General features: G+C 38.3%; 8 protein-coding genes across 14 annotated transcripts; 3 read left to right on the top strand and 5 right to left on the bottom strand.

Annotated features, from left to right (window-relative positions):
- Positions 1 to 181: 181 nt before the first annotated feature.
- On the bottom strand, positions 182 to 833 carry LOC137582173 (uncharacterized). The gene is made up of 2 exons (XM_068296624.1): positions 298 to 833; positions 182 to 233 (listed from the first exon to the last, which is right to left on the bottom strand). The coding sequence occupies exons 1-2, from the start codon at positions 831 to 833 to the stop codon at positions 182 to 184; spliced, it is 588 nt and encodes a 195-aa protein (XP_068152725.1).
- A 9234-nt stretch (positions 834 to 10067) lies between these two features.
- Elp6 (Elongator complex protein 6) lies at positions 10068 to 15551 on the bottom strand. 3 transcript variants are annotated; one of them, XM_068297416.1, is made up of 3 exons: positions 15419 to 15528; positions 15103 to 15330; positions 10068 to 10918 (listed from the first exon to the last, which is right to left on the bottom strand). In XM_068297416.1, exon 3 carries the CDS (start codon positions 10891 to 10893, stop codon positions 10138 to 10140), a length of 756 nt encoding a protein of 251 aa, XP_068153517.1. In that variant the 5' UTR covers positions 10894 to 10918; positions 15103 to 15330; positions 15419 to 15528; the 3' UTR covers positions 10068 to 10137. The 3 variants fall into 3 exon arrangements, with proteins under 3 accessions (XP_068153517.1, XP_068153515.1, XP_068153518.1); XM_068297414.1 differs by lacking the exon at positions 15103 to 15330 and having other exon boundaries at positions 15419 to 15551; XM_068297417.1 differs by lacking the exons at positions 15103 to 15330; positions 15419 to 15528 and adding an exon at positions 13230 to 13367.
- On the top strand, positions 13607 to 17210 carry Dic1 (Dicarboxylate carrier 1). Of its 2 annotated transcripts, none has more exons than XM_068297413.1 (3): positions 13607 to 13880; positions 15935 to 16363; positions 16422 to 17210. In XM_068297413.1, the coding sequence occupies exons 2-3, from the start codon at positions 15963 to 15965 to the stop codon at positions 16867 to 16869; spliced, it is 849 nt and encodes a 282-aa protein (XP_068153514.1). In that variant the 5' UTR covers positions 13607 to 13880; positions 15935 to 15962; the 3' UTR covers positions 16870 to 17210. The 2 variants fall into 2 exon arrangements, with proteins under 2 accessions (XP_068153514.1, XP_068153513.1); XM_068297412.1 differs by lacking the exon at positions 13607 to 13880 and adding an exon at positions 15718 to 15877.
- Positions 17211 to 17345: 135 nt separating this feature from the next.
- On the top strand, positions 17346 to 17976 carry CheA87a (Chemosensory protein A 87a). The gene is made up of 2 exons (XM_068297205.1): positions 17346 to 17565; positions 17627 to 17976. The coding sequence occupies exons 1-2, from the start codon at positions 17365 to 17367 to the stop codon at positions 17942 to 17944; spliced, it is 519 nt and encodes a 172-aa protein (XP_068153306.1). The 5' UTR covers positions 17346 to 17364; the 3' UTR covers positions 17945 to 17976.
- Positions 17925 to 19226, bottom strand: Lip3 (Lipase 3). Its single transcript, XM_068297204.1, has 3 exons — positions 19146 to 19226; positions 18388 to 19092; positions 17925 to 18328 (listed from the first exon to the last, which is right to left on the bottom strand). Exons 1-3 carry the CDS (start codon positions 19224 to 19226, stop codon positions 17948 to 17950), a joined length of 1167 nt encoding a protein of 388 aa, XP_068153305.1. The 3' UTR covers positions 17925 to 17947.
- Positions 19227 to 19917: 691 nt separating this feature from the next.
- On the top strand, positions 19918 to 21315 carry LOC137582883 (uncharacterized). The gene is made up of 2 exons (XM_068297625.1): positions 19918 to 20064; positions 20118 to 21315. Exons 1-2 carry the CDS (start codon positions 19970 to 19972, stop codon positions 20338 to 20340), a joined length of 318 nt encoding a protein of 105 aa, XP_068153726.1. The 5' UTR covers positions 19918 to 19969; the 3' UTR covers positions 20341 to 21315.
- Positions 20537 to 24382, bottom strand: LOC137582882 (mucin-2). 4 transcript variants are annotated; one of them, XM_068297621.1, is made up of 9 exons: positions 24337 to 24382; positions 23369 to 23473; positions 22938 to 23287; positions 22435 to 22842; positions 22137 to 22265; positions 21717 to 22068; positions 21565 to 21656; positions 21373 to 21502; positions 20537 to 21315 (listed from the first exon to the last, which is right to left on the bottom strand). In XM_068297621.1, exons 2-9 carry the CDS (start codon positions 23454 to 23456, stop codon positions 21197 to 21199), a joined length of 1668 nt encoding a protein of 555 aa, XP_068153722.1. In that variant the 5' UTR covers positions 23457 to 23473; positions 24337 to 24382; the 3' UTR covers positions 20537 to 21196. The 4 variants fall into 4 exon arrangements, with proteins under 4 accessions (XP_068153722.1, XP_068153721.1, XP_068153723.1 ...); XM_068297620.1 differs by having other exon boundaries at positions 24332 to 24374; XM_068297622.1 differs by having other exon boundaries at positions 22435 to 22809; positions 24332 to 24374.
- Positions 24383 to 24902: 520 nt separating this feature from the next.
- On the bottom strand, positions 24903 to 25396 carry mRpS21 (mitochondrial ribosomal protein S21). The gene is made up of 2 exons (XM_068298117.1): positions 25153 to 25396; positions 24903 to 25087 (listed from the first exon to the last, which is right to left on the bottom strand). Exons 1-2 carry the CDS (start codon positions 25297 to 25299, stop codon positions 24971 to 24973), a joined length of 264 nt encoding a protein of 87 aa, XP_068154218.1. The 5' UTR covers positions 25300 to 25396; the 3' UTR covers positions 24903 to 24970.
- Positions 25397 to 25702: the final 306 nt, after the last annotated feature.

Genomic DNA, 25702 nt, shown 5'->3' with positions numbered 1-25702 from the left:
GTTTCAGCTCGATGTTTGAACATCATGTTCCTGCGGAACAAATCTCCATGACAGAGTACATAATAGAAATTCTCTTGAGGATTTTCGCGGTACTCGACAAATGCATCGCGGCAACGTCTCAGGTAAGTTTTACGAATATTTTCAAAGTATGGTTTATACTTGGTCAATTGGGGATAATCCTCTAGCATTTTGATAAAGTAAGGCATGCTGTCCATGCAGGGATCCTCCATGATCTTGGGCAAATCCAATATACTAAATTTAAACTTTTCAAACATCTGAGGCTGCTCTTTCAACAACTTATATGTGACGGCATGCATTTTGGCCACTTTGCTGAGGGCCAGTTTCGTGTCTGAAAGGGTGGGCTCGCGATCGCGTAGCACAGTGTAATCTCTGACCACCAGGTCTTCAAAGATGATAACTTGATTCGGCTCAAGAATGTGGTAGATACATTCAGCACAGAGCTTAGTATCATCGCCTGCTGCCCTTAGGATTCTTTCAATCTCTGGCAGCATTTCCGAATACATGCCAATTTCGGTCTTGAATATGTGCGATTCAGATAACTGATCCTTTTTAAAGCCCTCCACCTCGGGCATGGTCTTGATTATTAGAGACTTCGTGTTGTCTCCCTTCTTGTTGGTATATTTCACATTTGCCCTAAACATAATACTGGCATAGTGATCTCCCTTAAGTGTGGCCGGCGAAATTTTAACACAGCGCACTTTGACTTCATCGTCTGCTTCATAGGAACTTAACACCTGCTCCAAAAACTGAGCGTTAAGCCACGTTGGAGCCACTAATTCATCGTCGTGATAGGTATTCTCGCCTGAAGACATTGCTGTAACAATAGTTGAGTTCTCGTTTATCTTTACAGTTATGGGCTAAATTGATAACTGAACCAAAACAATCGAACCCAGGCCACTTATAAACAATTCGAAAGCTCGTAGAAGCTCCAAAAGCTCGATCATAGCTTTTAAAAATAATACAATATCATGAAATTTAATTTATTGGGTCGGTCATGAAATAGCGGAAGTTCACCACTTTTATTCAAACGATTTCAAATCAGCACAAACCAATTGGAACCAATGGCCCAAACACACTTGGTTTGTTGTTTACGTTCTTCTCATAAATGTAGCTTTCTGAGTTTGGTAATCGAATAAGAATCAAAGAAGTTTGCCTAGCCATGGTTTTATGGCTTATAGCTCGATCATTGATAAGTAACTTAAATTAAGAAGCCATCAACTTTATAAGACTAAACCGCAAAACAAACGAAGATAATAAACCAATTGATCTAAACCTTTTTTGATCAGCTTAAAAGGATTAGGAAGAGTTCTATGGACCTATGACTCGAAATTAATTCAAAGGTTAAACATAAATTCGATGGCAATTCCGAACAATGTATAAATTTACTACTTTGCCATCTTTTGCTCTTACAACTGCTTTACATTTACTGAGGGGAATAAGAACTACCAAATAGTAGGCAATGGATGCTCTTGCCAAGAAATCAATACTAAGTACTCTATTGAAATTCATGAGCCAACATCCCATTATGGCCGAAAGTTTGTTGCATTTGTAATTAAATCAATTTCATGCTATATAAAAAGCATACAAAAGTAAAATGGCAAACAATTGCTGGCAAATGGCAAGCAAAAAGAAGAGAAAGGCATTACAACTATTTATGTATATTGTTGGCAGCTGAAGGGGAGTGAATGAAACGAGTTAACGGCACAAAGTGACCTACCGACCAGCAGACCGGTAGCTTGTTAAGAAGGACATGTGTCTACATTTCGTAGGACATGTTGTCAACATCCGTTCCACAACGACAAACAGAAGAAAGTGAAGCACACGCTACTAATTCGCAGCTGCTGGCACACCGCCTGACTTTCAACATACATACAAAGAAGACATATACATACATACATACACATATACGTATGTATGTATATGGTGTGTCCGTGTGTCCGGGTGTGCGGTTGTCCTGGTAGAAGAGGGCTCTCTTATCGTCTACGTCGACGTCTGGCACGTAGCTTTCGGTCTGTTGGAGCAGCACGCGCACACATGGATAGAAGGCAAGTGCAAGGGCAAGGGAAAGGGAATCGTTACTTGGGCTTACGCCTCCTGCGGTTATTCGTCTGTGACTTTAAGTAACATTAAATTATTTGTTTGATTTCTTATGTGCTCAGCATGTGGTTGAAATTGTGGCCTTAAATTTGCATACATATCTCTGCTAACTAATTGAAATGATTGTGATCTAAGCATTGAATTTGCTGACCAGTCAACTGGCATTTTCATCTGACAAATTCCAGTGTTGACAGCATCAGACTCACAGCAAACAAATGCAGACAAGATGTTTGACTCAAGTCTGGCTCCCATTTGTAATGTTGATGTTGAACAGAAGCAGCAGCAGGAGCAGCCATTGCAATGGCTGGCAGAGTGAAACATAGTCTACAAATGAGCAGCAAATCTCATCAAATTTATCAAACTTCTTGACACGGTCAGCTACCAAAAGCTGACAGGCAGCCCGTCATCAGACTTCTTTAGCGATAATATTTGATATAATTTCAGCTATTTGCTATTTCTGATGCTGACACAGCATTCGACTGAAGAAAAGAAACCAGCAGCCAATATGCAAACTTGATTCACGAGCCAAAAAGTTAAAGTTCCCATACATCAAGTGACCTTTCGTTAGGACAACACGCCCTGTCCAGGCCACAAATCAAGTGCCAAGAAGAGCACAAAAAATGGCATAACATAAATAGCACTCCCACATTTAAAAACACTCAATGCATAAATCAATGTTAAATAAACAGGCGTGATGGGGCATACAGTCACACACATACACACACACACACACAAAACTGAAAAGAAACAAAAAATGTGAGCGCCTTCAAGCATGCTACAGTTTTTTTCCTCCTTATTCTGCTTTTTTATTTATTCCCTGTCAGTAGGTAAGAATTGTATCAACAAATGGTAACTTAAACAGCAAACGGCAAACGGAATAACGAAAACAAAGAGAAGTCAAAATTTTTAAATTGAAACAAATAATAAAATAAGAAGCATTCCATAATCAATCAACATTAAATCAATTTAAAAATTGATTGCGTTTTTTATTGTCCAGGCGAATGAAGCAAATTATATTTCGATTTCCGATTTCCCCTTATCTTCACTTTTAATGCTCTCTGCTGGAAGATGCCCTCAGGTTAATTGCTTGTCATACAACCAATAAATACTGCAAGTTGCAGTAATTGAAAAGATTTAATTGTTTGCACGGATCGTATTGCATTGTATTTGTCGTTGGGTTTAAGCATTGTCTCCAAAGGAGTAGACAGAAACCTACAAATATACCATCCACAGTCTGCCATCGCTTTAAACCTGTCTGAAACAATGCATCATTTGTGCAGTGCACAATGCATAAATTAAGCGGCTAAGTAAGCGTAACGAGACAGTTCTACGAGCACGGAACCACCCGACACCACACACACACACGCACACGCACCATGCACATGAACAAACTTCTAAAGAGCACAATGAGCCGCAGTTCTGTGTGCCAAGACAATGTGATTGCGATGTGCATATATACCCCAACATATATAGTACTGTCTGAGTCTGATGAATGGAGCAACTTGGCTTTGCCTCTGAATGTGAATGCAACAACGCGGTGAATTTCAAGTCGTTAACAGTCGGCGAATGTCTCCTACCCACTCAAAGCGCCTCCTTCCCAGTGTGTGTCTGCAAGGATTCTCATGCCAGTCTCTGGGTTTGCGAATAATGAAGCAAATGTGGCACACAGCATATTTAAGTGAATTTATTACCACCTCTGGCAACTTTGGCATGTTCTGACTGGGTCTTAATGAGCAGCCAACTGCATGGATATATGTACATGCATAGTACAAATTGTATATCCAGCTACATTAGCCATCATTAGGAACATAATTTTGGGCTAAACCATTGTAATTTTAAGTGAATATTTCAAAAATTTGTATCGTTTTCATTTTAACAATTATTTTTAATTAGATCAAACAGGTTTTACTAAGGTAATAAACCATAATCAACTCATTTTTTAAATTCAGTTATGCTAAATATTTATTTGCAGCGCTTTTGGTTATCGATACATATCACTCATACGACGCGTTGTTTCAAAACAGAAATAGATTCTTAATATAGAACACATAATCAAAAATTGAATTCGATATGTACATACATACATATATGCTCATTGATTTTTCTCTATAGACTTGCAAAGTATTTGGAAATGCCATGGGCTTTGGCACCCACACAATTTGCATAATTCTGTGTTAATTGAAAAAGTTTGCCGGCCAATAAATTTATTGGCCAAGCCGACTTGAACCAGAAGCTACAGGAAAAACAGAAGACACAGAAATGCAAGCTGCTTAAAATACAACTGCCACCGATGTGATTATTAAGGCTATTGAGGCAGCTGGGAGAAAAACGATGGCCTACTAGGCGAACCCCTAGGCTTGTCCAATTCTGTGTCGTCTCCATTCGCGTAGCACGCGCCGAACAGCATTACTTGGTCCCTGACAGTGGCTGGGGACAGGGCAGGGGGAGAGCACGTGTTAGACCAGTAGCTTGCCGCATGAGGCACAATGTCAAGCTGTGGTTTTATATTTCATTCGGTCTTATAATAGCAACAACATAACAACAGTAACAGTAAAAGCAACAACAACAGCAACAACAAATCAACTGCTTACGCTTACACATTTTGCGGGCCGCACATTTAATTTAATTTGATGATTTCATTAAACAAATTGCCAGGCCTCGTCATCACTTGTTTCATCTCCTTGATTTTGCCTTGGCTCTCTGTGTAATTCTTGATAAGTGTTAGTCTAGAGCCACAAGGCAAGTTGGCTGCTTAGTGGAGGCTTTCGGGATGGCTTCAATTTACACTAGTAACAGAGAAATAATTAAAATTAGGCCAAGCCAAATGAACAACGACAACAATTAATCCTTTCAGTTTCTTTCGTATCGCATTTCAAACAATAACAAAAACAAAAAATTACAAAATTTGCTAATTTACTTCATGCTCTCCATAGCCATTTTGGGCTTTAATCGTCTTTAATGTTTTCTATTATCTGCGCTGTGGTTTTGCTGGTTTTGTCTGTGTTTGTTTTACTGTTGCCATTGCTGTTGCTTTTGGTGTTTCCGTTCGAACCCAACAAAAAAAGAAAACAGAACAAAAAGCACATGAAAATTACAACAAGATTTTGCCGAAAATTCTGCAACTTCTGGCAGTAAATTTCTAGCCACCTGTGTGCGTATATGTGGGCGTAACGTTGCCTCTATATAGTCTATGTAGATGTTTGCTTTGTGTGTGTGTGTTTACTGAAGCGGGCATGTGTTGATATTTACCACGTTGTCATCATCTCTCCCTTTGCCTCGGTCTATTTTACTCGGAACTTGGAAGTCGACGCCCAAAAAATTTACTGCAACGCCAAAGTTTTCAAGAAAATTACAGCAATAAACTGTGACTCGAAGTGACTCGAAGTGGCAATGGCAAACGGAGCTTTAGCTTCAGCCTCAGCGTCAGCAAAAGGCAAATTAGGCAACTGCCAAACACACACACAGCCCGTTAGAAATGTGTGGGCGGGTGAAATGTAATTAAAGGTTTTATGGGGCGCATAATTTTATAGTATACGCCAAGCTTATCAAATGCAAAACTCGTTGGTCAGCCATAAATATTATATAAGTGGCTATTTAATAAGACAAGGCGGAGCCACGAAAAAACACTGATTGCAGTTACAATTGCGGATGTAAGGCTATTTTCATATTCTAGACAGGCAACACTGCATAGCAACGATTTTGGCCCAAAAGAAAAGCGACAACCTATATACAATGCACACGAGTTGCCTTTTGTTATTCCTGTTGGGGCCAAACCAAGATGATATCGATAGGGTACGTGCCTGTGAGTCCTTGAATGTCCAATGGCCCGCTGCCTGGTAGAGCTGCCAACTTTAGCAGGTTGGCCAAATGTCTCAAGACTTTCTGGCTAAAGATGCAAAATGAGAATTCTTGCTAGAGTTGACCAAGTTTAAAGCAATATTTCTTATATTTTAATAAAATCGCTGTGAATAGAGTCAATTCAGAATTCACAACTAAATATATCATTAACTGGCTTATTTTTTAATTTGAACTCAATGAATTGTAGCATCTTAGCCATTTTGATTGGCCATCTCTAACGGTTGACAAGACACAAGATCTACTTGCTTAAGGCGCATGCCAACCAAAGGACATTGCATACTTAGTAGCCGAACCGAGGATAATATATAAATACATAGAAACATACATCCATATAAAAGAAGAAAGAAAATCGTTATAATTTCATACATTTGACATAGATTCCGAATCATAACTTCGAATTACATTCAGAGCATAACAGTGGAGGAATGTCCACGTGTTGCCGCCGTTGCCCAGCCTGATTGCCCGGACAGCTGACAGACAAGCTATCATAAAAAAATACTAATACATATATATTCCAGCCAATAAAGAAAAAATGAAGCAAAAACGGTTCGATTTCTCTTATTTCTTCATGGATATGTTTGTATGTTTGTGTTGGTGTTTGTTTGTGTGTATCATTATTCTATCTTATCCCATTTTATGGCACGGAAATGTGCGTCTCCGTCTTCATGTATATGTCTGTGTCATATCGGAATTGGTAATTGTTTTGCCAACTTAAACATGCCTGGATCTGTGTAGCTCCTACCCTCTGCCATCAAAGGATAGGCGTAAAAGTGTAGCTGTTTAAGAATAACAGAGACAGAGAGATTGCGAGTGAAAGAGAGATTGTCACGCCATTAAGTTAAAATTTCAATTTTTGCGTTGCGTAGGTGTAAAACAATAGCACTTAACGTTAGCAAAATACCCACCATAACCACATGAAGCCCAACCAAGCGCATAATCACAGTCGTAGCCCACAGTTGATGCCACAACGGCTCAAATTTCCCGTAAGTGCCACACACCGCACCACCAGCATCACCAATTTTACCACCACCACCACCAACAACAACAACAACTAAGGCCAACCAGCAAAGTGGTAAGCACTTTGATGCCTGAAAAGTAACAAAAAGTAACAGCACTCGCAAAAAAAAAACCCAATTTATCCCAAGGATACAGAGAGATATAGATACATAAACAGAAACGGGTCACAGGGAAATGTTGCGTATACGCAACGTAATCAATTTCGAATACTTTTTCCCTAGCTCTATCTGGCACGATTACAGGCAGATCGAATAGAAATTATTACAGACAGCAATGAGTTTATTTATCACAAATTAGAATGAAGCTGTGTGCATAAGAGTCTCTCCACAAATTCTGGAATTCGGAAATTCGGCGAAAAAAAAAACAAATTAAATGAATCGTTGTGCAAAATATTTGCGCAACACTGCACACTTATTATGGCATTCTGTCGCAGCATTTGAATGAAAATTATTAAATTCGTTAGCTGGTAAAATGTATCTTTAATTGCTTTGCCGGAAACGGAATGTCAGAAAGCGGGAAAATGTAAAAGCATGAAGGGGCAAAAAGGACAAAACACTGAGCGAAAAGGGCATTAGGATATGATGTGGCAAGCATGGAAGAAAGTCGAAAAAATGAGGCAACATCTGATTTCAATTGTATGTAATTTTTTCTCTTTGTGGTCAAAATTGCTTGGAATTCAATTTTTTCTTTTCGTCTCTTAATTCATTTGGTTTTTTGCTCTGTGAAATTCAATTAAATGTGGTAGCTGAATCTACATTTTGGCCAAAAAGTTTTACATTTGACACATGGCGGCAAATGTTTAGTCGAAAGAATTGTTTTAAATATTAAAGTCGACTGTAAATTTGTATGTAACATATCTTAAACTTATTGTTCTCAAGTGCTTTGTTAATAAGACGTCTCATGATTCCATTCTCTTTGCTGTACTTTTTCTTGGTTAAGTTTTTTTGTTCTTTAGTTTCAGCTTGATTGTATTGTTCGCTGTTCTTTTGGCAAAGACAAAAGTCTTCTGATCAAATAAACAACTGCCAACAAGACACAAAAGGCAGTTGAAAGCAGTTTTCATTCGCGAACAGTTTAAAGCTACGCTGGTTGCGTTGGGGCAGTTAAATAAATATAACACATACGCCATGTGGGGCGAACACAAAAATATGATGGCGAAGTGGTGAAGCTGTAGATAATACTTTAGCGGGCGACACAATGGCGATGAAATCTTAAAAAAAAGGGGAAAAATTGATGCCCCAAAAAAGGCGTGTGTGTGTGTGTGTGTGTGAAGGGCTCTCATTTGCTTGGTCATTGTACTCTAGTCAATGCTTGCCCAATTTTGCAGCCTGGACCGCACTAATACGCTGTTATTATCATTGATGAAAGGGCAGCCAGGCAAGCTGAGTTTATGTTTATGTCGTTCCTGCCGTTTTTTTCTCTCGTCGTTCTCGTCGATGTCCTCGTCTTGTTGAGCCTATGTGAATAAATTATGGCATTCGCTATATTTTGCGTACTTGTTGTTGGTGCATGATGACGCCATTGTCATCAATTGCCAGACTCTGTATGAAAATGTAGGATATATGTATATTTCATAAACGAAGAAAGTGAACTGACACTGACAGCTACAAAAACATCACCCAAATGAGAACGAATCTGCATCATTCCTCATTTATTTATGGCTTCCTTCTTTTTTTCCTGGTCCAAAACTAATACTTCAATAATTTTTTTGTTTTGAAACAGTTAGATAGTTTTTTGTCCACCCTACAGGATTATATACACTGACATGCACCAACAAATGTGTCGATAATGTAACTATCTCATTCAATTTCCAATCACCATCCTAGAAGTATGCTGTATTTTTTTGTTTGACCCAAAAATGTGAAACTATTGGCTTGCCGCTTCTGCAGCCACTTATAACTATCTAATCAAGACAAACTCATTCATTTCGTGCTATATATGGAGGACATAGTTTATATAACCTTTTATTATATCCATTTTGATGTGACCAAGGACAAAGCAACAATATTTTTTGCACATAAATTTAACATTTCTTTTCCTGCTAAGTCCTGTGTTTTCCCCAGTTTATTTCCACTTTGCGTTTTGCATTTTAAGCAAAAATCCCTGCGAAATTCGCTGTGTCTGTGTGTCTGTGTGTGTGTGTGTGCGTGGAAATCATTGTGAGTGTCGCCTGATGCTGGTCTGGCAGCAACTTTCAATAAATACATTTAGCGCTCGATTGAACAAAAGCATTTGTATAATTAATTAAGTCATCTGTTTGTTTTTTGTCTTAAGCCAAATACTTATACGTGATATTTCTTTAGTATGGTATCTTTTTCCTCAGATACTGTTGACGTTTTGCCTTAATTTAACAGAAATACAAACAAGCACTTTCTAGCAAACTATTAGTGAACTTTAATGCGTTATAACCAACCCACTCGGGAAAGTGGCTTTTTGTCTCAAAACCGATCAAAGAAAAAGGTTTAGGTATTTATGCAATCCCTGGTAACCGACAACACTTAATTAATGTTTTTTTCTGTGTTGGCGTAGACAAAATACTTAGTATTTTTATCTAAGATGTTTCTGCTGCGTGGCCTTAGGGCTTTCCTTTAACTCAATGAACCTGAAGTTTATATGCAAAATATCAAATTTCAAGAAAAACCTTAAATTATGTGTTCTACTTGGCATAATTCATAAGATTTTTGGTCTCATTTGCTAAAAATATATATATTTCTAAAAGGCTTTTGTGCTGCGACAGGTAAAAAGGTTCTGGGAAGTTTTAGAATCCTGCATTAGGCAGTTATCCGGGCTCACGTTATCAGCTACATTCTGCGTTGTTGAATAAAATTCAATTGCCTGTTTTTATTGTCTGCGACGCCATTTGCGGTCCTGGGCTTATCTGGTTGCGGCAAAAACTTTACTGGCGCTGAAATTTCACTTGGCTTGACCATGGCGTTTGCGGCTCGTTACTGAAAAGTCATTTACGTTTGACCTTTATTGATCGTGACCAGACATAAATTCATTAGTTGTCCATATAATGCGCAACAGTACAACGAAATTGATAAACTGTTGTGATTCAAGTTGAGAGTACAAAATTTATAAATGAAATGGCTTTATTGAAAATTTAGTTTACAAATAGCAAAGAGTATCTTGGCCCTCAAGCTACTACACTTTAACTCCAACCTCGCCGGGATTGAAAATCTTGACATTGCGATCGTTTACCTTATAAAGAACCTCTTTGCGTGTCTCCTCAGAGGCATAGCTGCCTTCATCAAGGACCCGCTCTATAAGGAGCTTCCCATCAACTTCCCGAAATACTCCGCTCTTTAATCGCAGCACCTGAATGCGAACATTTCCCAGCTTTGCCACATTGTTGTCGGTCAACTGGTGTATATCGCTGTTACTTAGTTTTGTGATAACAGTCAGGTTTTCGTATTCCTTGGCCAAAGCAGCCAATGACTGACAGAACTGTTGAACTTGAACTTTACTGGCCCCCAAATTGAAAAGTATCGACAGATTGTCAATCAATATTGTGTAGCTATTCCGATTGCTATAATTACTGCCCAGTTGAGCACGAATATCCTCTATCAGCTGCTCGGTCAGTGTGAGTCCATCGGCTGTCTTTAGCCATTTGCAGTCGAAACCCTCATTGGCCATATCGCTCAGGACATCGATCACATTTAGAGTTTTGCCCAAAAATATGTTACAGTTGTATCCCAGACGCATGCCGGCATTGAAATAGTGTTGATAATGATGCTGCAGGCAGACAAGAAGTGTTCCTGCATTCGATATCCGCAAACGCTGTCCCAGAATGCAGCTGATCAGAAAACTACCATCCACATTTGACTCTTCGCTGATGTGAACAAACCCGGGCAACTTCTGCTCATTCAGTCCACAAGCTAACAAAACGGAGGCGGCCATAGTGTTGACAAATCGTACAGAAGATCTGAAAAAAAACAAGGAGATGAAGACGTTTAGTCAATTTGTAAATGCCACGAAAGTTGTTCAATTAATTAGCCAGGAATATTTCGTTTTGCTACACAACCTATAGTGTGTATCTTCGGGTCACGTGTTAGGCACCCAAAGGTTCAGACTACTTGACTTGACCGAATCAACAAAGCGACGCAGACTTTTTAATTTATTGACACGCAGGATACATATATATATACATATTAATACATATAAGAGGAGTCGGGTAGAATTTCCATTTTGTCACTTCATCATTGCTGTCAGCGGCACACGTGGCCAACAACCGAGCAACCATGCATAGGTCTGGGGGTAAAGGGCAATTGTGTCAAAAGGCAACAGCAATTTATTAAACGTTTATTAAAAATCACAAAAAAAAAAACCACACAAAAAGCCATATCATCCCAATAAAGTTCGAGAGGTGATCGAACCTGATGCCAATGCATCATTAAAATACATCCCACGGTTTAGTCCTGTAAGATTTCCAATATTGCCTTTTTGCAGTTTCATTTTCAATCTGTAGAAGACCTTTGAACCGAAATAAGCACCCAGCTTTGACTAGTCATTACCTAAATCTTCTTGCCTGTTTAAATTATAGTTCAATAAATATAAATATATCTATATATGTATATATATAAATATATTTGTATTACCTTTCAGAAATATCTAGCAATAACATCTAACAAAAAGTTCTCAATTTAATAATTTATATACATATATCCTTATCAGCAAGGTGAGGAAAATATATCTTGTGTTCAGATTGATTTACAAAATATTTGAAAAGCTAATAGTTATTTTTTCCAGGGCTCCAGGTGTTTAAATTCTCTTCAGGACTTTTAAATTGATTTGCTAAACGTAATAGCAGATGTTACCCCTTTCATTGAAGAGACGAATTTATAGAGAAAAGAGTGTTACAGCGAAAACTGTTATACAGAACTTGAGATTGTCGCAAAAATTTGAAATGTATGACAGTGAGAGCTTTTTTAAAGCTTTTATTAACAATATTTGGCAAGTGTAAATGTTTTGACCAAAAGGCACTATTTAATCAAATTTTAACACATAGAAATAAAACATCAACAATGTGTTAATGGAGGGACATGCAGCAAAAACGTGTATTAGAGTATTTAACTAACTTCTAAGCAGTCAAATAAAAGTTGGTTCAAATGTTTATCTACCAATTGCTAGCTGCAACTTATCTCCCAAACTTGTACACCCAGAGATTGTTGCTATGAAACATCCTATATTTGCCAAACAAACTGAATGGAAGCAAACAAACAAATTCATTCTAATTAAACTGGGACCTCTAAATGCAAGCGAAATCTAAAATAGAAGCGATATCAATTCATATACACTACGCCAAAAAATGTAACAGTTTTAAATGTTTAAAATTTATTAAATAAAAAATACTAAGTAATATAACTAATTCAATTTTGTCTCAGTTTTGCGGTATTATTTGGAACTATTCATTTTTTAAAGTTGATAATGTTTTTTGTTGTTTTAACACAAAATTTTTGAAAAATTAAACATTGTAATCTGATTTTTTAAGGTTCTTGAGAATCTTAAAACATAATTTCAACTGCAACTAATTAACTTAATTGCAATATAAGTATAACAATATGCTGGATAGAACGAATGAATTACTAAATACTTTCACAGTTATAATTAAAATAATTTTTTGCAGTACATAGAATATTTTGCTTTCAGAGAAGTTATCCCAGTCATTGAGTATATTTTCAATTGGACAGCACGATGATCATGTTCAAGCTAAATGTATCCATTCAATTGTAATGGAGAGGCATTTGAATATTTATTGTATAATATAGAAGCAGAAATGTCCCATGATGACGGGCCCTGTGCCTTGAGAGTATTTTTGGCAACCACATGCTCAGAATTGACGTACATTTTTTGCGCTAATTACATAAAGTTATATTACTCTGACAGGGCGCCGAGAATTTGATATATTTCATAGAGCTTATGTCTGGTATGGTTAAAAGGGCTATAGGCAATGGCGAAACAGAAAGTCTGATAAATGAAAAAAGGAAAACAACAACAAAACAAACATGAATTAAAGGTGTGAGATAATGGAAATGGTCATCAAGCAGCAAAGAAACCAACGAGTTCCAGAACAATATGTATAAACATTTATTGTACAATCAAAACATAGACATGCATACAAAGATAGATGTAGTAGACACTATACCCACACACAACACTCACTCACTCACTCATTTATAAAGATAGAGAGTGGAAAAAAGTACGTCATAATAACAAAAAACAAAAAAAGCTCTCACCAGTTGTAGTACTCTTCAAATGAATCCCTCTCTTGCCTCTATTTCTCGTTGTCGTTGCCCTTTAACTTACTCAACACACTTCAGATTCTGACTGGTGAACCAGCGGTCTGTCCGACAACTGACTAACATAAGCCTCGATCCCAATCCGACATGAGAAAAGTAAAAAAGACTTCCGAATTGCTCGCCTTGACCGCTCTGTCACTCTATAGTGCGATAAGAAAGCTACTTTCATACATATATGCAAGCCAAACATTTACCCCAGATGAGAGCATGAGCGTTGCTCGGTTGCCGGCTGGTATGAGGAGACCCGCGGCACAGAGGTTCACATACCTAGCATGCCGCCAACGTGCGATCAGTACGATTTCTGTGCTCAAACGCAACGTTTGTGCTTGCCTTCTCCAGCCAAAGCCAGCTGACCGGACCTCATTCCCCTTTCCCGAATCGAATTAGGCGAGACCAGTTTTTCTGTGGCCAGCAATGACGTGCTGAGGTCGTCGCTCGAATGTTTGTACGCTCTCGCTTCTTTCTCGTAATTTGAGTGTGTTTTTCGGATTTCGGTTTTGCCAAAATATCAACAAAAATTGTATCTATATTTCTGCTAACGGAAAGCGGTAACAAGCAGCAGCAACAAACTACAATTCACATTTCAAGGTAATTTTTGTTCAATCAATTGGATAAGCCGGAAGAGAATTAACAGCGAATGCATTTGCTACCCGAAAATGCATTTGTTGCACTTTAGCAACTATTCAATTTATGAGTCAATTTTGCTTACTATGCACGCTCGCTGAAATTACAACGCTTTGGAGAAGTGTTTAGGAAAACTAAGTAACAGTCAGACAGACAGATAACGTGCCGATGGGATTTATTGAATTATCACGCAATTTTTGACTTTAATGATCTCTACGGCGGCAAGAGACGGATCAGCTGTTTCACATAGTAGTTCTCACAACTCAAGAAGGGGCGCGACTCTATAAAAAAAAACGACCAGTTTTATTCATATGTATATGATGGGATCATGTGATTTTTGTTTGAATATTCGACTTTGACCATCGTCCATACACATTTTGATAGCCAGATAAAATTTATAAAAACAAGAGAAAGACATACATATATTCAAAACAGATTCCAATTTATGAACCATATGCGGCACGTGGCCAAACTCACAGAGCAAAAACGTACAAAATAAATAAATAATTTGACTGGCATAAACAAACAAACAAACGCTAACAATAGATGTTCTATGCTGCGATTTCGTTAACAATAAATATGTTATCAATACCAAAACACAACATATTGCTATTGATAAGTGAGTGAATACTTTTATACCTGGCGGATACCTTTATACTTGGTAACAATATCAACGAATCGAGCCCCAATAATTTGTTTTATGACAAAGCACACAAAAACAAGTGCGAAGAGCAGTTTAAAATACTTATTGCATATCGATTGTGAACTAAAAAAAAAACACCGTCAGTGTTGGCGAAAAAGTATCTTAAGTTCAATGTATGTATGTATCTTTATCTGTAACCGGCTGTTTCTAGATGGGATAGTAAAATTAGGGGGAATAATAAAAAAATGCTTTCTTATTTCAAACAAAGTGAAATTCGTTGCGAAAGAGACACTTTAAATGGATATTCAGCTTATTTGAGAATATTTTAAAATAATTTAAAGGATGTTGAAGGATAAAAGTTTACAAATTTAAATGAAAAACACTCTAAAGGTTTTTAGATTTCTCTTAATTAACATTCTACATTCTTATACAAGGGATAACACGATTTTCGTTCCGAATTTCTATCTACTGACTAATTTTCGACTTTTATAAAGTTTTCATTGGTAATTTTAAACAATTTTTCGAATTATAGAGTTTGGTTACCAGTTTTAAATATGCGTTTTTTCTGTTTCCGTTGCTAAATATATGGCCAATGTACTATACTTCTTGTAAGGGTATCCACAGCTGTCGTAACTAAGAGCAACAAATATTTGGCTGGAGATGCAGATTTTCCACTGCCAATGTCAATGCTATTGCCAATGCCACAAGTAAATCCAAATGCAGTGCTTATACTTTATAAATAAATTTAAACAATTGCTTAAATGCAATTCGCTAATTATAGGGCAAAAGAAATTTCGACCATTTAGAAATGCCCGTGATAAGTTTAATAATTAATGAATGACTTCTTGCATTTACTTACCAATAAAAGAAAACAGATGAGCGAAATATTTGAATTATGTTCACAATTTTTAATTTAGTCACACTTTTAGAAATAAAAAACTTGACAATTTGTTTTGTTTTTGTTCCGATTTACCGAGTGTGAGTAGTGTTGCAAATTACATGCGGCATGGGGCAGTGCTGTAAAACAAGATTGTCTCTGTTAAATAACAGACTGTGCTGTTGAGCGCAAAATAGATATTCAAATATTGCGCGCGCGCATAAGGAATAGATAATATGTAGAAAAGCTTTAAGATGTAACTGTAAGTTCGTTTTAGTTACCACCCGGCGCAGCTGATTTCGCTTAAGTCACAGGTGTGCAACATACATAGCAATGACGTAACATTGAAGAACTGGTGTAACAATTAACTAACTAAATAAAGAATGTCACCCCCGCCACATGGATAGAAATAAGCTGTTCCTAATACAAATATTTAACTAGGTAAATTTCTAATCGCACACTAATTCAGAATGGACAATTTCATGGTCTCCCTTGCAGTTAACAATTTTATATCGATTTTGACGAAATGTCCACCCAGCAAAAGCAATCCCGATGGTATTTTGGCGGCTTGGCCAGTGCTGGCGCTGCCTGCTGCACACATCCTTTGGACTTGATTAAGGTGACGCTGCAGACGCAGCAAGGAAAGCTGTCTGTCCTGCAGTTGGTGCCAAAAATTATACGTGAACAGGGCGTATTGGCCTTTTACAGTGGACTATCGGCATCCATGTTGCGGCAATTGACTTACTCGACAACCCGTTTTGGTGCCTACGAAGTGGGCAAGGACTTTATTAACACAGACACCTTCACGGGCAAAATAGCATTGGCGGGGCTTTCTGGTCTAGCTGGCGGTATAGTGGGTACACCAGCCGATATGGTCAATGTGAGAATGCAGAATGATGTGAAGCTACCCAAGGAGCAACGAAGAAAGTAAGTAACCTAATCAGGAGCTGTGCTGAGTGTAATAACAATATGTTTTTCATAATAGCTACAAAAATGCCATCGATGGACTCTTCAAAGTCTACCGACAGGAAGGATTCACACGTCTGTTCTCTGGTGCCACAACTGCAACTGGTCGTGGCATACTAATGACTATTGGACAGATTGCCTTCTATGATCAGACAAAGGTTTATCTGCTGTCGACACCCTATTTCAAGGATAACCTGGTAACGCATTTCACTGCCTCTCTGGTAGCTGGCACAATAGCTACTACACTAACCCAACCATTGGATGTGCTGAAGACACGATCCATGAACGCCAAGCCCGGAGAATACAACGGACTTTGGGATATTGTACGGCACACCGCCAAACTGGGTCCCATGGGCTTCTTCAAGGGCTACATTCCGGCTTTTGTGCGTCTAGGTCCCCATACCATAATCACGTTTGTGTTCTTAGAACAGTTACGTCTCAACTTTGGCTACATCAAGTCCAGTTAACTCTAGTTAAATCTAAGTTAAAAGATGTTTAGCAAGAAACCCAATCGTAATGCTAACATTCCAGCTGCATTCGGCTGCATTTGTGCTTAAGTTCTAGGCCCAACTTATATATTATTTGTTAACTATAAAGATGCTTTAATTGTTGCATATTATGTCTTAGCTTCATCTAAATACCTTTGAGAGATTAGATTCCACAATGCAAGCTTTTTATTTTTCATTGCCGTGTTTGTTATTAATTAAATATGTAATTGTTATTAATGGTCGAGCATCTGATTTTACGAGTGCCGTTCCGCAATAAAACATTGAAATGATTCAAATTTTGAAAAAACAAAATCAAACAACGGCAGCAATTAATTATTAATTAAATTTAACAAAGTTCACTTCCGTTACAACTGCCGATTGCATCTGCTTACGTGTCCCTTGATCCATATAAATATTGTTTGTTGTCCCAGTCATTTTATATTTGGTTGTGAAATGGCAACGCAATGGATCTGGATGCTTTGCATCTTGCTAACCGGACAACTGCATCAACTTGAAGCCAAGAAAAGGGAGGTAAAGCTACACAAGATCGAAAAGATTCGAGAGGATGAGCATGCCTTTAAGAGCGAGTTGCATTTAGGTGAACGAGATGAGGAAGGACATCTTCTGATTAATGGAGAACTGAAACAACATGTAACCGTAGACAACGAGTGGAAGGTAAGTGTTTAGGTGATAACTTCTATCCACTTCAAAGGCAACTCGACCAATTTGTTTTCAGCTACACATTAAAGTCCATCGCGCTGAAAAGTCAGACGATGAATTTGAAGAGTTCCTTAACATCCCCTATTTGGCTGTCTGCGACGTCATGAAGTCCTATTACAAGGAATTATTCTATGAAAGCCTCAAGGAATATTCAAATGCACCCCATCCGGATACATGCCCTTTGCCGCCAGAGCACTATCATCTCAAGGACTATCCACTGAATGCCCGACATTGGGGAAATTATCTCATACCCGGATATTATCGCCTTGTAAGCAAACTTACTAAGGATGATGAGATCAAGTTAGAGTACCTGATTGAGTTAGAAGTCAAATAAAATTTATTCGTATGATAACATCTGCTTCAAAACCTCGTCGTATACGTATTTCTTGGCCTCGGTACCCCAAATGAAATCCAAATGAGCCCATTTCTCAAACGGCACTAGATAGTCCAATGCCATGTTGGGTAGCTCATCACGGAGTTGTCTCACATCACTAATATCGCACATCCAATCGTTGGCTCCATAATAGAGCAGGACAGGGGCTTTGGCGTTCTTCAACTTGTAGTTGGGTGGAGTGTAGCTGCCGTATTCATAGGGATTACGGATGACCGAGTAGTCAAATTTGCGGAATTTTTTCGAATTAAACTCTTGACAGAAGTGCAGATTTTGATTAACCGAAGCTCCAGCTGGAGAAGTTGCCTTGATATGCTCCAAAAGCTCCTACATAGAGTAAAATTCAGAACATTGTTCAAAAGGCAATAATTTAACTATTCACTTACATAGTCCAGTTGTTCGGAATCGTAGCCTCCGATCAAGAAGATCTCATTGGCACACATATCAGCATAGGGCGAGGTAGCCTGGCACATTTCAATGCCCAAATCCTGTTTAAACTGATTGCTCGGCATAAACTCCATCGAACCGACCAACTCAACCATGGCATTGGGTTGTCCCAGAATCGGGGCAAAGGCACGTGTTAGGGGACTCTTCATGTTACCCATATAAGCGGCAGGTCCCAGCAAATGGGCGGACTTGATTTTGTCATTATACTCTGGCTTCTCTGACATCATTACCAAATAGACGGTGGTGCCTTGTGAGTGACCCACATATTGCAACTGTTTTTGACCGGTTTTCTCCAATATGTAGTCAATTGTGGCTGGCACATCGTATATGCCAATCTCGTTCCAACTGAAATTCCAGAATATTTGCCAATATGTTGGCCAATACTTATGGGCCTTGGAATAGGTATTGCCACGGGCATTACCCATCCAAACGTCGTAGCCAGCTTCGGATAGAATGTATGCCAAAGCCTTTCCTGGTCCCATTAGCACCCAATCCGAGGAAGAGCTAAGCATGCCGTGGAATAGCAATACCACAGGTGCACCACTCTCTTTCGGCGGTATGCGATGCATGGTCAGAATATAGTTATCAGTGGTGGTAACTTGATGCGTTTCCACCGGATAGCCATCATCGACAATACGCTCCGCCTATAATGACACCAGTTAAAGTTTAATGTTTCCAAAGCTCTAGCTGTTCTTACACAATCCGAGATTGGCCTCTCTCCTGCCAGGGCTAGGCCCAAAATGGTTAAAACGATGCCCACTTGCAAGGCTCTCATCATTTTTACTGTGGTGCGTGCGTTCTCCAACTGTCTTTTTATATAGGAGAGGTCGTCTATCTGCGTCTACTACCATTATCTATCGATAGTATAGTATTCAGAGGTATATAAGAACTAAAAATGGACATTTGGCCTAATCAGGGCGATGTTTTGATTTCAATAGCGAATTTTTGATGTCTGATTTACGATGGCGTGAGGCCAAGACCCCCTCCCAAGCTAGCACCTGTCTCTATTATCAAGAAAATTAAAAGTTTTTTTTTTTTATATTTATAACCAATCATGAAAAGACGATTGGCGATCTAAATACGCAAAATATGTATGAAAGGACATGATACCTATCATTAATGCGTCATATATGCCTGAGTTTTAAATCAACTACATAATTTGAAAATAAAGGTAATTCTTGAATTAATTTTCAAGTGGAAACTTTAATAGCATGAAAATAAGAAACATTTTTGAAGTGGTTTTCTCTCAGATTGATTGCCATGAAAATGGGAAAGAAAATCTCCAGGCTAAAACACTGAAGGGCCAGTTTCGATTGTATTGATTTCCTTTCCTTGCACATGATTGGTCTTGACTTTAATTTTATCCACGTATGTTTGCAATTGGCTGCCCCTGACGACGCGACGGCCACAACATTGGGCCAGCTCTTGAAATGATTTCACATATTACCACATATGACAGTTTAATGGACTTGTTAGCTTCGACTGATACAGATATAGTACGTTCTTGCAGACGCGACCAAAATGAGGCATGAACAAGTTGTTGTGGACTATTGGGCCATGTTTAAGACATCAGGCCTATGCCTATTATTGGCGCTATGTGGATATGTACTGCTCAAGTAAATATAAAGTGAATGAAAAGAGGATTCATTAACATAAATGGTAATTTTAGAATGATACAGACAATCTTTTGGCTGCCTGGACACTTGACAAAGAATCAATTGCGACTAGAGGAAATGGCCAAGCAATTGGCAAGCGAGTTGGGTGAAGATGAAAAGGCCGAAATGGAAAAACTCTTCAATAGCAATGAGCCACTGACGGAGGAGCGTATAAACCAATTTTTGGATAAGCCAACGAATCAATTAAAGCCGGAGGAACCCAAGAAGGAGCTATAGAATGGCATAAATTAATTATAATTAAGTTAATTCGTTATTTGATTTTATTCATACATTAGACATTAACATACACAGATAGATTTTGTTTTGTTTTTCTTCTATTTTTATTGTAATAATACGAATACACAATATTTAGGTATATCGCGTTTTTAACTGGCAAACAAACAATCAATCAATCAATCAAACAAACAAACAATTATTTAATCAATAATGCATGTAGTATTCAGTTTATTTATTTAGGCGAAATAAAGCAAGTGGACTAAATCTCTGTATAGTATTTATGTATGTATATAAATTGCTACTGATATAGTATGTATGTATATATAATATAATATGTTTGTGTATATACTTATATGCGGACTCAGAGCCCATTCCTGCTTCATGGGTTAAACTTCTTTTCAAAGCAAAACTGTATCGCCAACCTCAATGTTTTCCTAAACTAACTCAGATTCTGGTTTAAAATATTTGATTTAAGTTAAAAGCTCAAAACAGCGCACAAGTCTCTCTCATTTTTTGTTTTTGGGTTTCTCTAAACATTATTCATAAATGTAGACAAAAAAATCAACACAATTGTTCTATATCTTTCATTATTATGCTGCCTAACCAAAAATATCACGATAATCTTTTTCTGTTTTTTCCTTTGCTCGCTATGTTACAAGTAGTTTGCCAATTGAATACACAACTTAGGTTTAAATCTAAATCCAACAGTATTAGGCAATTCCGAGAGAGCGCATTTTGTTCCAAATACATAGATAGACGTTCAATATATAACGATAAGAGTCGTCTCTTGAGATATATAGAACTAGGTGTAGATATATATATTTATGTATCTTTAGATTTCTGATAATTTGCCAATCTATTGGCTTGGAGTTTGCATTGGAAGCCTATAATATGGATTGGCCAAGTTAACACGCGCTGCAGGCAACAGCTCTGGATGCTCGGACAATGTGTCCGACAAGGCGGTCAGTAGGACACCTTTTGGTAAATGAAATAAATCAATTAAAGCAGACAAAGGATCGATTGAGTACTTACGCAAAACCTTCTTTTGCAAATCTACTGGGATGACGCCGAGATTACCCTCATGCTCTAGAAATTCGGTTAATTTCTGTAATTCCATTTGGGCCTCATCAGAACCATGGGCCAGAGACTGAGAGAACATTACCTGTGAACGAGAACCAAACAGTTAGAAAGTGATTCTAGTTTTGTAAGCCCTGTCAAGATTACCTTTGCCAATTTGTATAAGATCTCCTCCAAAGAATATTCATTGTATAGGTACTCTACAATTTTGGCCCTACCCTCGTCATAATCTGTTAGATCTGTAGATTACCGATATTTGCGTTATGGGTACGCTTTTTATTCCGCCATTTCCTACTCACCTTGCTGGGCATCATTGTCCATCTGCTTGAGTTTATTCCAAAAGCTTAGGCTATCCAATTGTTTAAGAGACACTGGAACCGGTACTGAGACTGGGACAGGCATCGCATTAACATTTGGAGAAATGTCCGATTCGTGGACATCTGGAAACGGTTTCTCTGTGGTTGTTGTACTGGTTGTTGTTGTGCTCGTTGTGGACGTTGTTGTAGTTGCTGCAGTGCTGGGCGGACTATTACGCTTTAAATGATTTTGACGCAGTTCTTCAGGAAAGATGCGATTATCGTAGGATCGTTGTAGAAACTCAATACCCAAACGAATGTCGCGTAAAAATTTCAAAGCATTCTCCCTGGTGATCTGTGTAATGGAAACAAAAAATCACTTTATTGCCCATCTGAGGTCAGTTTCAGGCCAATGTCACCCACCAGATTTTCTTTGATCAGCTCTTCCACGGCTCTGGCCACGCCAGTTTCATCGCCAGTCCAAAACACATATTGGGCCATATCAAACGACGAGTACTGGCCATTGGGATTTCGTAGCAAACTCTGAGCAGTCTGTAATTGAATCGTGAATAAATCGATATTAGTAAATAGAATTTTGAATGGGACTTTCGTTTCTTATATACAATTAATTTTCTTGGGGTGCGCTGCCAATCAAATCATTTGCCAATCAGTGTGTGAATGGGTTTTTTTTATTATCCCATAATTCTATTGTCATAAGAACCTTGGCCGTCATTTGGTGGGCCGGACTGGATCTACGCTCGCTGGGTTTAGTCTTGGCCATGGCATCCAGTTCGTCAATTAGTATATCTCCGATTGTCTCCCGATTGAGATCATGATTATGATTATGCTGCATAGCCGGTTTAGTGGGTGCCAGAGCGGTGAGTTCAGTTTCCGCCACGGCCGATTCCAACTCGGCTACCGGTTCACCGGCCACAACATCCACAACATCATCTTGGGGAGTTTGTTCGGTAGCTGGAGACTTAGTAGCCGTTGTAGTGGTTGTTGCCACTGTTGTAGTCGTCGTAGAGGTTGTCGATGATGTGGGCAACACCTCGGGATTCTGACCAAAAGCTAGACGAGCTGCACCGTAAAATGCCTGTTGATTTTTGGGTGGTTTCGTGGATATACACTTGGATTTTCAAAAGACACAAGGCATAAGGAGCAAGCAAACAAACTAAGGAAGTGGTTGAAGGATGGGTAAAGGAAGGATTTGCGATACTTTACCTTAGAATGAACTGTCGGCTCCGCGACTACAGCAGGCTTATTGGCCGTCTTTGGTTCTTCCAATTGGGATCGTTCGCCTTCCTCTTTGGATGTTCCTGTTGTGGTTGTGGCCGATGTGCTAGTGGTTGTTGTTGTCGATATCAATGGTGTGGCTACCTCAAGCTGTCGCTCTAAATCGGGTAAAATATTGGGATTTGGAACTGCAGCTACTTCCTCAACACTCTCATTAGTGGTGGTTGTGGTGGTGCTACTGCCATCTGGTTGTCTTTTGCTCGACACACGCAACTGATCCAGTTCATCGACATCGTCCTCGATTTCTGGAAAACCCGAGTCACTGCGCTTCGAAGGATCTGTATCATATTCGTACATATAGAAAATTTACTTGATGTCATGTAAAATAAACGGTTTCTTTTTCTTTGGCAGCAACTCACTATAGATATATGGAAGCAAGGCCGGATATGCTTGTGCCAGGCAAAAACTTGCCACTAAATAGACAGCCACTAAATTCCCCGCTAACATGCCGCGTAATCCCAATTCTGAAAGTGACATGATACGTAATTCATTTGATTAGGTGCCAAAATTCGATTACAAGCTACACACATACACATATAAATAGAATATATATGTACATACATATGTACATATGTCTTAAGTAAGTTTTACCGGGTGGAATGAAAAGGAGGAACTTTCATGCAAATCTAAAATGTACATATGTATGTATGTACACACATACATACATACATACACCAACTAAAGGAAGAAAATACGCACATACATACATATGCAAATCACGCTAAAAATAACACAAGAAATCGATAAAACAGCAACAGCAGCAAAATCATCAACAACAACAACAAGCCCCCCAATGCGCCACAGCAAGGAGGCAGGCAGGCGTGCTTGTGAATGAAAAGCATGCTAACTTCGGTGGGGAATTGAACTTTCTGTAGCGGGTCGGTGGTCACAAACACACACAGATAAATACATTCACGACACCCTGGCACAAGCCTCCTTTTTCTCTTGTTACTGGTGTAAATTGAGTCAATTGGCCCCATAAGCATATTATCAATACACTTAGGCACGTTCACAATGTCCAGAGAAGACCCCAATAACAAGTATCTGCAATTTGCTGCAATTGCAATTCGACATAATACATACATATATACACACAGCTACTTTTAACACTTTTAAAATAATCAATTTTCATTGCATCTGCTGTTAATAAATGCTGGAAAGTAGGCAATGATTTTTATTTTTACAGCTTATTTGAATTTTCAAATTCTTCGTATCCTGAAATTTGACACATGCACACACACACGCACAAAATGTACCTATCTTTAGCTTAGGGGGCCTGTTCTATTTATTTAAACAAATCAAAATAATAAAGGCGTTTTTACCTTACTTTGTCAAGAAAAGAAATGCGTCCTCACAGCTTGAATGCTAAAAATGAATGAAAATAAGTTTTTAAGTCGAGCAGTGTAAAGCTTTATATTAAACTTAAACTAAGCGGGTAACGGTTAAGATACAGTTAAAGTAAGCTTTTCTTAACCAAATGTAGATAACATTTTACATAAAGATAAACTATAGCTGATTTACGTTTATGAGGTCCTTGATCACACAAGTCTCAAAATAATTCAATACGAAAGATTAATCTACGGACAATAATTTTAAAATCGTGGTTCAACCCCTTCCGCTTCACTTAACGTACAAAGGAGTTCATTTTAATATACCTCGTACAGCATTTTGGTTAAGATATTGTTTGGTTTGTTTTATTCATAGAGATTCCAATTAAAAACTGACTTGTTTGTACTAGTCTGCTATTGTTTTAACAAGTATAGACCTTTTACAGTACAGAATTTGTCCAGTAATTGTGAATACTTTACAATTTCCAAATATTTTACCTCTTGTTGTTACATCTGTTTGAAGATTTTAGATAATATTAATACAAATGCACATAGGTCATTATAATTTGTTGTGATTCTTAACAAACACTCTATATTTTTAATAAACAAGTAATTATACAAATTAGGGTACGTCTAACTGCAGCCGGGGAACGGTTCCACGCGATTCTTGCGAAGTACAAACTGGATTTTACGATTCATGTCTTCGTTGTAGATAGCCTTGCATTTTTCAAAATTGATGCGCCGCCGGACCTGAAAAATAAAGATACGGAAACCATTAAGAACTTTTTGGAGGCAAATGGAGCACCTCAACTAACCTGGTAGGGTTTCTCATAGAACCGTGTGCGCCGAAATTGATCAAACAGTTCTTCCTTTCCAAGAACTCGATTTAACAGACGGCAAGCCTCCTCCACATTGTTGTTTTGCACTAAGACTGTGCGGGCCAAAAACTGAGCGTGCCGCATATCTTTTTATTCTAGGAATGCAATAAGAAAAACAACAATCTCTAACTTTATTTATTGTTAAATAATCACCGATAATTTAGTGTGTTTGCAAACACTAAAACTGATGCGGCATAAAATACCAAAATACTGGGAATACGGTTGACAAATACTGGTTTAAGACTTTGGTCACTTTACCAACACTGGTTAAGCGTATTCGGGAATTGTGCAACACCGATTTTGTCTCTTTGTTCTCTTTGTTCCATGCTTCTTGTTCTCTTTTCTTCGACGTTCGACTCTGAGGTTGCATGTTCGACTCTATGGTCGGAGTCTGACTCCTTTGCTCGATTCCAACCATTTCTCACGATTTTTACTCTCTTTTTACTCTCTTTTGCATGAACAGCGCTCTTTTGTTGGATGTTGAATC

This window comes from Drosophila tropicalis, unplaced genomic scaffold (genome assembly GCF_018151085.1).
Source record: "Drosophila tropicalis isolate 14030-0801.00 unplaced genomic scaffold, ASM1815108v1 contig_859, whole genome shotgun sequence".
In the NCBI taxonomy this organism is placed as follows: domain Eukaryota; kingdom Metazoa; phylum Arthropoda; class Insecta; order Diptera; family Drosophilidae; genus Drosophila; species Drosophila tropicalis.
Note: the sequence above shows the minus strand (reverse complement) of the source record. Positions and strands in the feature narration are given on the sequence as shown.

What these genes read in the sequence shown, in the direction of transcription:
- Lip3 (XM_068297204.1), bottom strand. Translation starts at nt 19,226, where the DNA reads ATGATGAGAGCCTTGCAAGTGGGCATCGTTTTAACCATTTTGGGCCTA. An exon ending in AGAGGCCAATCTCGGATTGT is followed by an intron (nt 19,093 to 19,145) that starts GTAAGAACAGCT and finishes GTGTCATTATAG; the next exon opens with GCGGAGCGTATTGTCGATGA. An exon ending in ATTCCGAACAACTGGACTAT is followed by an intron (nt 18,329 to 18,387) that starts GTAAGTGAATAG and finishes TACTCTATGTAG; the next exon opens with GAGCTTTTGGAGCATATCAA.
- CheA87a (XM_068297205.1), top strand. Translation starts at nt 17,365, where the DNA reads ATGCTTTGCATCTTGCTAACCGGACAACTGCATCAACTTGAAGCCAAG. An exon ending in CCGTAGACAACGAGTGGAAG is followed by an intron (nt 17,566 to 17,626) that starts GTAAGTGTTTAG and finishes ATTTGTTTTCAG; the next exon opens with CTACACATTAAAGTCCATCG.
- LOC137582173 (XM_068296624.1), bottom strand. Translation starts at nt 833, where the DNA reads ATGTCTTCAGGCGAGAATACCTATCACGACGATGAATTAGTGGCTCCA. An exon ending in ATGCATGCCGTCACATATAA is followed by an intron (nt 234 to 297) that starts GTTGTTGAAAGA and finishes GATTTGCCCAAG; the next exon opens with ATCATGGAGGATCCCTGCAT.
- Dic1 (XM_068297413.1), top strand. Translation starts at nt 15,963, where the DNA reads ATGTCCACCCAGCAAAAGCAATCCCGATGGTATTTTGGCGGCTTGGCC. An exon ending in CCCAAGGAGCAACGAAGAAA is followed by an intron (nt 16,364 to 16,421) that starts GTAAGTAACCTA and finishes TTTTCATAATAG; the next exon opens with CTACAAAAATGCCATCGATG.
- Elp6 (XM_068297414.1), bottom strand. Translation starts at nt 10,893, where the DNA reads ATGGCCGCCTCCGTTTTGTTAGCTTGTGGACTGAATGAGCAGAAGTTG.
- LOC137582883 (XM_068297625.1), top strand. Translation starts at nt 19,970, where the DNA reads ATGAGGCATGAACAAGTTGTTGTGGACTATTGGGCCATGTTTAAGACA. An exon ending in TGTGGATATGTACTGCTCAA is followed by an intron (nt 20,065 to 20,117) that starts GTAAATATAAAG and finishes TGGTAATTTTAG; the next exon opens with AATGATACAGACAATCTTTT.
- LOC137582882 (XM_068297621.1), bottom strand. Translation starts at nt 23,456, where the DNA reads ATGTTAGCGGGGAATTTAGTGGCTGTCTATTTAGTGGCAAGTTTTTGC. An exon ending in CTTGCTTCCATATATCTATA is followed by an intron (nt 23,288 to 23,368) that starts GTGAGTTGCTGC and finishes AATATGATACAG; the next exon opens with ATCCTTCGAAGCGCAGTGAC. An exon ending in TCTTATACAAATTGGCAAAG is followed by an intron (nt 21,503 to 21,564) that starts GTAATCTTGACA and finishes TCTCGTTCACAG; the next exon opens with GTAATGTTCTCTCAGTCTCT.
- mRpS21 (XM_068298117.1), bottom strand. Translation starts at nt 25,299, where the DNA reads ATGCGGCACGCTCAGTTTTTGGCCCGCACAGTCTTAGTGCAAAACAAC. An exon ending in TCTATGAGAAACCCTACCAG is followed by an intron (nt 25,088 to 25,152) that starts GTTAGTTGAGGT and finishes TTTATTTTTCAG; the next exon opens with GTCCGGCGGCGCATCAATTT.